This window comes from Podarcis filfolensis (genome assembly GCF_964270895.1).
Source record: "Podarcis filfolensis genome assembly, chromosome: 17".
NCBI classification, from domain to species: domain Eukaryota; kingdom Metazoa; phylum Chordata; class Lepidosauria; order Squamata; family Lacertidae; genus Podarcis; species Podarcis filfolensis.
In genome coordinates, this window is record NC_139621.1 from 13,435,546 (window position 1) to 13,449,142 (window position 13,597).

General features: G+C 44.8%; 1 protein-coding gene and 1 long non-coding RNA gene across 2 annotated transcripts in view; one reads left to right on the forward strand and one right to left on the reverse strand.

Annotated features, from left to right (window-relative positions):
• Positions 1-13,597, forward strand: part of LOC310753099 — a 119,627-nt gene that overhangs the window by 60,513 nt on the left and 45,517 nt on the right. The gene's annotated exons all lie outside the window — the stretch shown is intronic.
• DMRT1 (doublesex and mab-3 related transcription factor 1) overlaps positions 1-13,597 on the reverse strand; it is a 62,134-nt gene that overhangs the window by 37,503 nt on the left and 11,034 nt on the right. Inside the window, exon 3 of the mRNA XM_083593786.1 lies at positions 1,985-2,268. Coding sequence (XP_083449912.1) covers positions 1,985-2,268 — 284 coding nt within the window. The remainder of the gene's footprint in view (positions 1-1,984; positions 2,269-13,597) is intronic.

Below are 13,597 nucleotides of genomic sequence, written 5' to 3' on the forward strand. Positions count from 1 at the left end.
ATAAAGGTCATCTGCAGGGGAGACCGGACAGTTGAACCTCAAGGATAAAACTTTCAGCAGAAGAGTCCAGAATTCCTATTTGGGTAAGCTTTTTAAAGCTTAATTAAAGGATTCCTGACTGCAGAACTGGGTGAAGATCCACACCACACATTGAAAGCATATGGTCCCCCCCCCCCAATTTAAGGATTCTGGGAACTGTAGTTTGTTTGGGGTGCTGGGAAATGTAGCTCTGTGCTTTAAATATGTGTTGAATGTGTTTTAAAGGTGCGTGTTTTCTCTAAGGCGGCATTCATGTGCACAGAGGTTATCCCACAATGCCTATTTTTGACAGCAGCTGAATGGGCAGAAAGCACTGGAAAGAGATGTATTTCTAAGCCTACCACTTGGTTTTTGAAAAGTGGGTAAATAACCCAGGGGTCAGCAAGCTTTTTCGGCAGGGGGCCGGTCCACTGTCCCTCAGACCTTGTGAGGGGCCGGACTATATTTTTTCGGGGGGGAAATGAATGAATTCCTATGCCCCACAAATAACCCAGAGATGCATTTTAAATAAAAGCACACATTCTACTCATGTAAAAACATGCTGATTCCTGGACCGTCTGCGGGCCGGATTGAGAAGGCGATTGAGCTAGATCCGGCCCCCGGGCCTTAGGTTGCCTACCCCTGTAACCACAAGAAAAGTTAGTAGACCATAAGCCAAGAAGAAAGAAAAAAAAAACTTTCCCTACAATCAGAGCAACTGCTCATTGCCTTTGGTGAAAGGCGTTTGACAAGTAACCAAGCCCAATAAATATTATATCACGGCTGACTTAATACTTTGACATAATGTGACTCTTTAAAAAACAACAAATTATCTCCTATCTCCCTTTCTCTCTGCTACTTACTTATTTATAAGTTTGAGTTAGATGCACATTATCTATTTTATATTGTAACAAATATGGTAGATATTTATAGGCCACTTTGTAGTAATTGTTTACGTGTGAATCCTCTTCCCTGAGCATATGGGGCATGCTGCGTTTTCTTTAAATGACACCTTGAACAAATCTTCGTTTATTTGTAAACTAAAAAAACAACAACAAATAGCAAATGGAACCTGAGATACAAAGTCACCCTGGATGCATATCAGAGAGATCTGAAATCATATAAACCGAGGGTTGCCAACCCAGCACCCATGGGTGCCATGATGCCCATGCAGACCTTTACCGACACCCCTGGGTGGAAGGCTCTATATTCTGAGCTTTCGTTTTGCTAAAAATATACGCCTCTTGCCCTCCTAGAAAGAAAGTTATGAAGCAAAATGTGCAGGCACCCTTCTGAGCAGTTGGTGCGAAATGAGAGGTGCCAGCCTGGCTGCTTTCTGCCAGTGTTTTAGCCAATCTGAAACCAGAGCCATGATTTGACAGGGGAGTTATTTGGAATCCTAAAGAGCTGTTGTTTCTGACCCCTTTAACATACTTTCCTGCTTTTGTCTTATTTTTTAGCAACCCCTAGTACTGCCTGCTGGACCATAAAGAAGGCTGATCGCCGAAGAATTGATGCTTTTGAATTCTGGTGCCGGAGGAGACTCTTGAGAGTCCCATGGACTGCAAGAAGATCAAACCGACCCATTCTTAAGGAGATCAGCCCTGAGTGCTCACTGGAAGGACAGATCCTGAAGCTGAGGCTCCAATACTTTGGCCGCCTCATGAGAAGAGAAGACTCCCTGGAAAAGACCCTGATGTTGGGAAAGATGGAGGGCACAAGGAGAAGGGGATGACAGAGGACGAGATGGTTGGACAGTGTTCTCGAAGCTACCAGCATGAGTTTGACCAAACTGCAGGAGGCAGTGGAAGACAGGAGAGCCTGGCGTGCTCTGGTCCATGCGGTCACGAAGAGTCGGACACGACTAAACAACAACAACAACAACAACAGAACTGCCTGCAATTTCTGTTTTCTTCCCCTATCAGCCAGGATGCATAATTCTCTAAGTAAGCAATCCATACCATACCTGCCACTGGTTTCCTGACTGGCTTGACATATAGGTCGCTGGGAGACTCCGGAGGCTGTTTTTAACAGGCGACCCCACCAGTGGGCCCCCCATATCCCCAGGAGTGGCTTCGCTGGCCACAGCCATCTGGTACTGGGAGTAGTTGTAGAGGTTGTTGTAGTAAGGATACAGGGAGGGCTGGTAGAAGCTGCTGTAGTAAGTGGAGTCCACGACCAAGTCGGAGGCGCTCTCCAGGTGACCTCTGCTGGCCAGGGAAGGAAGGTCCGGGATCAGCATCCGGCCCTCTGCAAAGAACAGGGCAGGGAGGGAGGGAGGGAAAGAGAGCCGTTAGGAAACAGCAGGAGCAGCTGGCAAAAGACCCACTTCTGATCTCTGAAGCACATTTCAAATTTGCAGAGAGAAAGGCTTGGCAGAAGCAGATGGGAGGGAAAGACGACTCAAAAGACAGAGGGATGCGATGAAACAGACCTGCTCCGTGCCCCTTCAGATGTCAAAGGAGGGAAGGAGGGAGGGAGGAAAGAAAGAAAGAAAGAGGAGGGAAGGAAGGAAGGAAGGAAGGAAGGAAGGAAGGAAGGGGGGGAAGGAAGGAAGGAAAGAAGAGGGAGGGAGGGAGGGAGGAAAGGAAGGAAAGGAAGGGAAGGAAGGAAGGAAGGAAGGAAGGAAGGAAGGAAGGAAGGAAGGAAGGAAGGAAGGAAAGAAAGAAAGAAAGAAAGAAAGAAAGAAAGAAAGAAGAGGAGTGAGGGAAGGAAGGAAGGAAGGAAGGAAGGAAGGAAGGAAGGAAGGAAGGAAGGGTGAGTGAAGGGAGGGAGGGAGGGAGGGAGGGAAGAAGGAAGGAAAGAAAGAAGAGTGAGTGAAGGAAGGAAGGAAAGAGGAGGGAAGGAGGGAAGGAAGGAAGGAAGGAGGAAGGGAGGGAAGGAAGGAAAGAAAGAGGAGGGAAGGAGGGAGGGAGGGAAGGAAGGAAGGAAAGAAGGAAGGTCTTCTCACACATTACAAACAGGGTCACTGGCAATCATTCTGCACTCCTCAGTATTATTTATTGTTGCGGTCTTATCCTGCCTCCACCGCAAAGAGCTCAAGGCGGCGCACTTATGTGACATCCGATGCCCTTTTTAAATGTGTTGTGGGGGTGGTTATTGGGTTGTTTTTGTTTTTAGTTTGATTCAGTATTTTGTGTTTCCATATTGTGATTTTGTCTTGTGAACCACTCTGAGACCTGCAGTTATAAGGCGTTAAATAATAATAATAATAATAATAATAATAATAATAATAATAATAAAAATAAAAAATAGCCCGGTTTTATCCTCACCACACCTCTGGGAGGCAGGCCAGGCTGAGACACGGTGTCTGGCTCCTTGTCACTCAATGAGCATCATTGGTGAAAAACCCTGCTGCCATGTAATGGAATATACTGCTGCCCCCTCTTTTCAAAACTGAGTATCATTCTTCTACCCTAAAGTTCACAGTAAGAAATTTAGCTTTTTTATATATAGATGGGTTACATCCATCCGTTGATTTCAGCTGGATTTCCAAAGACTGGCACCATCTGATCCAAAACAAGGAAATGCACTATGGGAAAACAACAAGTCTCACACATCAATCCTAGAAATCAGCACTTTGGGTGGACAGTTCACTTCCTTTGGGTTTATATGTTCAGGCACAGAAAACTAACCCCAATTAGTTAAAGAATCATGTAACACATAAAAACAGCAAGCAGCCTTAATATTAGTTCTGATTCAAGTTTACAAATACCGGTTCACATAAAACCTACCACCTAGGGCAAATACACCTGAGGGGCTTCATGCAAGTCAGGTTGGATTTGATTTAAATCAAATCAATTTAAATCACGATTTAAATCATTAGTCAGTAAGACTTGATTTATTTATTTTTTTTATTTTTTTACAGAAAGACTCATTCTTGCTGGTATAATCTTAATATTTACAACCAGACGAAGGTTTCATTTTTGGAATAATCAAATTTCAGAGTAGTTTTTACAGTTATATCAAAAAGTACTGATTTGGTTATACAGTGGTACCTCGGGTTAAGTACTTAATTCATTCCGGAGATATGTTCTTATCCTGAAACGGTTCTTAACCTGAAGCACCACTTTAGTTAATGGGGCCTCCTGCTGCTGCCATGCTGCCTGAGCACAATTTCTGTTCTCATCCTGAAGCAAAGTGCTTAACCCAAGGTACTATTTCTGGGCTAGCGGAGTCTGTAACCTAAAGTGTCTGTAACCTGAAGCGTCTGTAACCCGAGGTACCACTGTACTATTAGAAGTACATTGACAGGTAATTATGAAATTATGGTGAGGTTTAATAAGTTAACTTTATATTTGGACAACTTTTCTACTGTATTTTATTGGAAGGAGAAAAATAATCAATAACATTATAGCATATGTATCCATATTTGTTAACTGATGTGGTTAAACGTTTATATATATATATATATATATATATATATATATATATATAAAACTTAGGCTGAGTTTTAGCACACATGAAAAACTTAAAACATTCTTTCCTGATGAATAGCCTTTGGACTATAATGAAACTTAAATAGAAAACTATCTTTAGAAAGATTTTTCCTCCGAGAGTATTTTATTTTAAAAATCCGATTTAAATTTTTTTAAAAAAAATCCAATTTGAATTTTTAAAATCCCATTTTTATTTTTTAAAAAATCATTGATCTTTATCCACCCTGATGCAGCTGGGGAAATCTTGCAGGGAGCAAGACAAAGCTCTCTGCAAAACAATCCGTTCAGACCTCTGGCAAGAGGGACTTGCCCTTCCCCTAGGAGCCCACTGGGAAGGGAGAGAAAGGCGAGGAAAGGGAGTGGTCCCACCAAGTGCTAGAATACGACCACTGATGGATTTCCTCCAAGGGATCATGACCTTCAATCAGCATTTGCCAGCCACCTTTTGCACCAGGCCATCAGCCGCTGGCAACCAAGAGAAGATGCCTAGGTACCAGGATGGGGCCTGATGTCTCCACTGTCTGGAAGCGCATGCCTGGGCATCTTTGGGTCTTGCCTGTTTTCACACACGAGCAACACATCCTGTAGAATTCGATTCGTGATATTTTATCTGCACAACTAGAATGAATTTGAGGAACCAAAAAAGTCCTATGGAAAAATACGACTTTTGGTCGTATTGGTCCCAAAAATGGCAACTAGGCATTCATCACCTTGCCAACAAAGGTCCGTATAGTTCAAGCTATGGTTTTCCCAGTAGTGATGTATAGAAGTGAGAGCTGGACCATAAAGAAGGCTGATCGCCAAACAATTGATGCTTTTGGATTATGGTGCTGGAGGAGACTCTTGAGAGTCCCATGGACTGCAAGAAGATCAAACCTATCCATTCTGGAGGAACTCAGCCCTGAGTGCTCACTGGAAGGACAGATCCTGAAGCTGAGACTCCAAGACTTTGGCCACCTCATGAGAACAGAAGACTCCCTGACAAAAACCCTGATGTTGGGAAAGATGGAGGGTACAAGGAGAATGGGACGACAGAGGACGAGATGGCTGGACAGTGTTCTCAAAACTACCAGCATGAGTTTGACCAAACTCGGAGGCAGTGGAAGACAGGAGTGCCTGGCGTGCTCTGGTCCATGGGGTCACGAAGAGTCGGACACGACTAAACGACTAAACAACAACAACAACAACCCCAGTTTAAGGAGCCATTTGACACCTAGCTTATATATTCCGAGTTTCTAACACTGCCTTCAAGAGAAGAAAGGTTTCCCGATCCAGTTATAAATGAATCATATGAACATGTTCAGTAAGGTGTTGGGATTAGATGCCATTTTCTATTTTTTTTAATATTGCACACCCCAGGTTGCTGGTTGTTGTTGCTTTGCAATTCTGTGTTGGGTTTGATCTCTTTTTGCATACGTTCAGGCATCACGTCATCAAACTCTAATATAATTTAGTGAAAGCCCTTTGAGAAAACATGAAGGAGAGAGGAACTTCTTTTTGCTTCTTCTTTTGAGGCAAACTGCAGCACCATATTAGTAATGCATTAACTCCTAAAATGTCAATACTGCAATGTATTAAATATTTCAACAAAAATGCCACAGTTGAAATTAAAGGCCTTCTGCAATCAATAAACAAATCACTCCAGGCAACTTGTGGCTAATTCGCTTGCCATAAATCAAGATACTATATGCAGCGTGAGGACAGCATAGTATTTCAAGGCTAGCGCAGGGCTTGGAAAGTGCATAGCAAGGCAACATAAATTATGAGCAATCTCAATCTTCTTCCTTTCCAGAAAAAAGCTGGAGAACTCTCCGTTTGGGAAAGAAATAGACAATAGAGGGATAAATGCAGAAATGCAGAAATTGCAACACAACAAACAGGGATTAAAAACTGTTGCTTCACAAAACAGTCAGGTGCTACACATGCTAGAGATTCCAGGCCCTGAGCTCTCAAGAGAAGCCATTTTGGAGGGCCTGCCAGTGAACTCGGACAGGGCCTTTTCTGTGGTGGTGCCTTGCCAGTGGAACTCCCTCCCACCAGGCTGCCGATACATGAAGACTCATCTCTTCACCCGGGGAGTTGGGGACATTAATCGGTGTTGCCGATTCGAAATGGGGTCTGTTTCCTGCTGTTGGCTTGGTATGGTTTTTAGCCCTGGTTTCAACGTGTTATTGAGCTTTATACTTTTTTATAGGTTTAATTATGATCCCGGGCAGCATAGAAATATACTGAATGGCTAACACATCTGAAAACAAACCAGTTCCCAGATGTCACAGGTGTGGAGAAAACCGTAAAAGATATTAAAGCTTCTGAGATCAGAGGGAAGCTTTAAGTTTAATTTGTTCATTTAATATATTTATATGTAGCTTTAAAATTCAGGGGTTCTGGGCGATGAAATTTGCACAGAAAGAGAAGGGAGATCTTCGGTCAGGCACAGGCAAACTCGGCCCTCCAGATTTTTTGAGACTACAATTCCCATCATCCCTGACCACTGGTCCTGTTAGCTAAGGATGATGGGAGTTGTAGTCCCAAAACATCTGGAGTTTGCCTATGCCTGTCTTTGGTGTTGTTGATTTTGTCAATAAAGTAAAAAATAATAATCAATATTTCAGCTGTCGGGGGAATAAACTGTTTTTAACACTGTGACTCGGTTCTCCCTGTTTTAACATCCTTAGGCAGAACATTTGCTACCTTCCCGACTGCATTCCTACATGTGAAAATCAGCTGTCTCTTTCATTCCAGATCAATGTCTCATTATTGATTCTCCATGTTCTACAAAAGCCTTTCGGCCGTACGGCATATTAACTTATGGCAGTGAGCAATAACTCGTTTCAGAGGAGAGTGTGTATTCCTAGAGAAAGTCTAGCTGTGGGGTCAGCTATAAAATAAGTAAACCAATGGAGAAGTTTCCAGCAACTGGCATTCAAAACCATCCTGCCTCTCACTCAGCAGACGGGTTACAAATCAACCCCAAAACAGGAATTTGAGGGAATGAAAGGGGAGGTGTTTGCAATTAGTGCCAAAGATCCAAAACGAACTAAAAACACATAGCTCAATGACGTGAGGAAATAGTTAACTCTTGGGCTCTTGTAAGCATCGTCTGGATGCTTGTGGCCAGGACAACAAAGGAGTTGCTGGAGACCTTAGTAATCCCTAAATACGTTATCAGGTTCTGAGGGCAATGGTGTTTTTTCTCGATGTCCCACATGGATCGCTGCTGTGTGTGCTATGGTCAACAAACACCACTATTGCCTCATTGTTGTTTAGTCGTTAACTTGTGTCCGACTCTTCGTGACCCCATGGACCAGAGCACGCCAGGCACTCCTGTCTTCCACTGCCTCCCGCAATTTGGTCAAACTCATGCTGGTAGCTTCGAGAACACTGTCCAACCATCTCATCCTCTGTCGTCCCCTTCTCCTTGTGCCCTCCATCTTTCCCAACATCAGTGTCTTTTCCAGGGAGTCTTCTCTTCTCACGAGGTGGACAAAGTATTGGAGCCTCAGCTTCACGATCTGTCCTTCCAGGGAGTATATGATGATTAAAATTACAGTTTTATTACATATCACATTATGTTGCTTTACAGCTAGTTATGTGTGTGTTGTGGTGTGTGCTATGGAGTGTGGAGTTCATGCGAGTTTGTGTGAAATCCCTAAATCAGATTAATCAACCAAATGGTGTGGCTTCTCTGAATGACCGAGCTGGCTAGCTACCATTGCAAACACGAGGAGACAGGGAGGAGATAGTACACCCATCTTGAAACACCTCATGGAAGATGGAGCAAGCTTGTTTTCTCCTGCTCTGGGAGGTAGGACTCAAACCCATGGCTTCAAGTTACAAGGAAGGAGATTCCGGATAAACATCAGGAACAGCTTTCTGAGGGTGATAACTGTTCAACTGTAGAACAGATTCCCTCGGGAGGTGGTGGACCCTCCTCCCTTGGAGGTTTTCAAGCAGAGGTTGGACAGCCATCTATCATGGATGCTTCAGCTGAGATTCCTGAATTGCAGCGGGTTGAACTAGATGACCCTGGGGTCCCTTTCCAACTCTTCAATTCTATGCTAAGCTGGACAGGGGCACTGAGTGTCTGCACCTGCCGGTCTCCTGTTCTGGACATTTGGTTGGCAATGTTAAGGCACTGTTTGCATGGGAATTCACAGAAACCCAGATCTAAGGTGGAAGCCTTTGAATTCAGAATTGCCAACACTAAGACTGTTTGGTAAAGTTGCAAAAAAAGAAAGGAAAAAAAGCAGCAATCTGACTGAGTACCAAGATGACTGATCTTGACTCAACCATTTCCCAGCATGCTCCTCCCCACCCCAGCTTTGAAGCATCCTCCCTCCCTCCATAGAGACCCGCCTGTACTTCGGGCTGCAGCAACCGGCTGCCGCTGAGGTCAGACAAGAGCCTTGAATTGAGGCTGCTGTGAAACAACTCCCTAAAGTCATAATCTGAAACCGGGGGAACAATGTGTGTTTCTCCCACCAGACCTATCATGACAGAGCAATTCTTGTTGCTGAGCCCCTCGCTGCCAGCATTTTCCGGAGGCAAAATCAAGGCTGCGTTTCCCAACGGCAGCGTGGGGAGAAAGGGGGGGGCGCAGGAGCCTGGCGTTCTGCTTGTGTCTCCCCACCACCACCACCTATAAGCCTTGCCTTTAAATAAAACAAAATAAAACCAATTCTCCTTGCAACTTGTGCTGTTTCAGTGCTGAACTTGTAGCTTACCATAAAGTTAATGTACTACGCAATATTCATTCCAGACTAGGCTGGGTGTGTGTGTGTTTTTTTCCCACCCCCAAAAAGAGCCATTATCTGTAATTACCCATTACCAGGCATAATTATTTCTCCTGGGCTGCTCTACAACCCCCAGGATTTGATGCAGTTACAGCTCACTGCATTATGTTATCAAGGAAGCTTTTTTGACCTTTAAGAGCTCTACTCTCCCTACATACAAAAGTGGGCAGTAAATTGTTTAAGCGTGTGATTTATCCCGGGGGCCCCACTTGGGTGTGCTGCATTGCTCAGGAGTCAGAAATGTTACTTGTACCCACTGCCAAAAGTTCGGAGCAGGACAAGACACCTTCCAGAATTGTTTGCGTCGAACATCCGGATTTGTGCTACTGGTCCAATGTGTGTTTTCGTCACACCTCAAGCTAAAGATCAGGGACTTTTCAGATGTTTAAACTGCACACAGAATGACACATGGGCGACGGCGCATGGGGAAAAGGATCCAAGTATCTCTCCCACCCGCAAAACACCTGGCAGTCCAGCTAGCAAGTCAGCTGCAAGGCGATCAAAATATATTTTCCCTGCCAAGCTCAACTCAGGCTGGGCTGCACCTTAACATTATCCACTCCAGACACGTCCCACGTTAAAAATCTGCAATTCTGCAAGCGCATGCAGAAGAAGATATTCCTTGTTCAATCTTAGTAGCCTAATATGAATACATGAAGACATGGTGTTGCCGTAAGACAAAAATTCCATTAGTGGAGAAATAAAATAGAATCAATGTTCACTATCCCGTAGGCAGCAAAGTAAGAGGCTGCTGGTTTTATATAGTGTCTTGGCTTACGGTATATATGCATGGAATATATACCGGGATGCAGGTGGCGCTGGGGTCTAAACCACTGAGCCTCTTGGGCCTGCCGATCAGAAGGTTGGCGGTTTGAATCCCTGTGACGGGGTGAGCTCCCGTTGGTCTGCCCCAGCCCCTGCCAACCTAGCAGTTCAAAAGCACACCAGTGCAAGCAGATAAATAGGTACCGCAGCAGCGGGAAGGTAATCGGCGTTTCTGTGCACTCTGGTTTCCATCATGATGTCCCGTTGGGACAGAAGCGTTTTAGTCCTGCTGACCTGGAAAGTTGTCTGTGGACAAATGCCGGCTCCCTCGGCCTGAAGCAGAGATGGGTGGCGCACCCCGTAGTCAAATTTGACTGGACTTAACCATCCAGGGGTCCTTTAAAGTAAAGGTAAAGGGACCCCTGACCGTTAGGTCCAGTCATGGCCGACTCTGGGGTTGCGGTGCTCATCTCGCTTTACTGGCCAAAGGAGCCGCCATACAGCTTCCGGGTCATGTGGCCAGCATGACTAAGCTGCTTCTGGCAAACCAGAGCAGTGCACGGAAACGCCGTTTACCTTCCCGCCGGAGTGGTACCCATTTATCTACTTGTACTTCATGCTTTTGAACTGATAGGTTAGCAGGAGCAGGGACTGAGCAACGGGAGCTCACTGCGAGGATTCGAACTGCTGACCTTCTGATTGGCAAGCCCTAGGCTCTGTGGTTTAGACCACAGCGCCGCCCGCGTCCCTCCAGGGATCCTTTACCTTTTCGTTATATGGAATAAAACGGCATGACACTCCTTCCTGGGCCAGGTCCCTATTTAAAAAGGCACTTTTGCACTTGCTAGTTCTTGCTCCATCATGGTCTCTTCTCTCCACGACCAACCTGGTCACCGTCCAACAAAGCAAAGCAACCAATGACAACTTCCTTTGAAACTCCAAAGAAAATATGTGATATTCAGGCCATAGCAGTGCTGTTTCATTGGACTGGTCATGTTGTGCGGATGCCTGATTATCATCTTCCAAAGCGACTCCTCTATTCCAAACTTAAAAATGGAAAGTGCAATGCTGGTGGTCAACAAAAGAGGTTTAAAGACACTCTCAAGGCAAATCTAAAAAAAAGTAGTATAAACACTGACAACTGGGAAACACTGGCCTGCAAGCGCTCCAGTTGGAGAACAGCCTTTACCAAAGGTGTCATGGACTTTGAAGACACTCGAACTCAGGACGCAAGGGAGAAACATGCTAAGAGGAAGGCATGCTTGGCAAATCCACATCCACATCAACTCCCGCCCAGAAACCAATGCCCCCCACTGTGTGGTTCCAGAATTGGCCTCCACAGTCTCTCTTAGCAGTGACTATTATCAGGTACCCATGCAAGGCCTATTGGCAATAGAGAAGAGAGCCGTCTGTGGGCGGACACTGGCTTTATCTAGAAAGACGTCAATGGCTTCAGCTCAAGTGTTTCTCAAGGTTTATCCCTTCTGCCGGGAACAACGGTCAGTTGTGTTTTAAATAGAGTGGAAAAATGAAGAGCCTTTCCCCCACGCCCATCAGCGATAAGTTGGCACCTCCGCCGACTGCAGTCACAGTCTCCAGGAATGAGCTGCTTCCCATTATATCATTGCTTCTACTAATTATATCAAGGTGTCAGAGTTCTCCCATTAGGGATCGCCGTACAACGTTAATTACTGAGCAATTAGGCACCGCAGATTAGCACACACCCCCCGGCACATCAGGGAATTTAAAAACAGTTTCCACATGGCTCTTGTAAACCCAATAAAGTAAACCTGGTGTCATTGCTGCTATCTTGGGTTGATGGCAAGTGGGTAGTCCTGTCTGTATGTCAAACTTGGTCCACATGGGGTGGGGAAGTCTGGGCCCACTGGGCAGACCCGGTTCTTCCCCAATCTCCCCACAATGGTTCCAAGGAAAATCTAGGGCTGGGGAAAAGAGGTATGCATGAAACCAGAAGGGTTTCCAAATCCAATATACGTCCATATTATTGGCAGCTGTTCTGCTCTACCTGCCTGGGAAGACAGGTGAACTAATACCAGTGTACTGGAAGAAGCAAAGACCACCAGTGTTGCAGCAATGATTCTTCAACATCAACTTCGTTGGACTAGTCATGTTGTGCAGATGCCTGATTATCATCTTCCAAAGCGACTCCTCTATTCCAAACTTAAAAATGGAAAGTGCAATGCTGGTGGTCAACAAAAGAGGTTTAAAGACACTCTCAAGGCAAATCTAAAAAAAATGTAGTATAAACACTGACAACTGGGAAACACTGGCCTGCAAGCGCTCCAGTTGGAGAACAGCCTTTACCAAAGGTGTCATGGATTTTGAAGACACTCGAACTCAGGACGCAAGGGAGAAATGCGCTAAGAGGAAGGCACGTTTGGCAAATCCACACCGTGATCAACTCCCACCCGGAAACCTATGTCCCCACTGTGGAAGGACGTGTGGATCCAGAATTGGCCTCCACAGTCACTTACGGACTCATTGTTAAAACCGTGTTTATGGAAGACAATCTTACTCGGCTACAAGTGATCACCAAAGAAGAAGCAGCCTGAAATAGGAAAGGGTACTTTTCAACCTAGTTCTGCCATTGCTGCAGCAACAGAAAATCCTTGATGTTTGGCCCATGCAATGCCAAAACTAAACGTTATGCCTAGTTCCGTCATCTGCCGGCAAGAAGTACCAGTGTGGTCTTCTCCTTTCTAGCCAGTTTCCCACTCAAAATCAAAACCTGTCCCAAAAGTAAAACATATGGGGACTAGCGTGTGTTACACGATGTGCTACATGGTGGGGAAGATAAATGATAGAGCCACACGTAAACTGAACCCTAAGGGTGTTGTTGTCATCAAGTAGACTACGAGCGCAAGACCATTTGGATATTCTGGAAATTAAGATTTGTAAGGTAAGGCAGCAGAAAAGCCCAGCAATAATGCCTCTTACAATCCCAAAGCAAAAAAAACAACAGCAACCAAAAAACCTTCAGGGGGAGAAACAAAACCAGCGTGGTTACAATCAGAATGGAACAAATTTCATTAAGGGAATATCAAAGGCAATATTGAGAGGGGAGTATGAGCTGTTCAAGTATCTGCAAGCGAAGGCCTTGGAGAAAATACGACTAGGATAAAATCATTATAGCTCACACTAAAAATAAACTAAGGGAGGTGGCAACTGATAGGAACTCACAAGAGGCCACTTCATTAGGAGCAACATGATGAAAGAAGCCCAGGTGGTTTCTAAAAAGCAGAAAATGGCAAGGCAGGGAATATCCCGCTCAAAGCTGAAATAAAGCAGACGGGGGCAATGGGTGAGCTTTGCAGCTCAGAGCCGCCGACGAGAAAAAGCAAAAACGGATGCAAAGACACGGAAAACACAAATGAGAGACCCAAGTTACAAATGCAAAGACTTTGCATTTGGAAGTGACACTAAAAACAAAAGATACCGGTAGTTTAAAATGTGATCAGCAATCGAACTTACGCTCTATCCTAGAAATACATTTATCTCTCTATGCTTTCCCTTTGCTCAGAATTAATCACGACCAATTTAAAACAGAATCAGCTTTCTTCC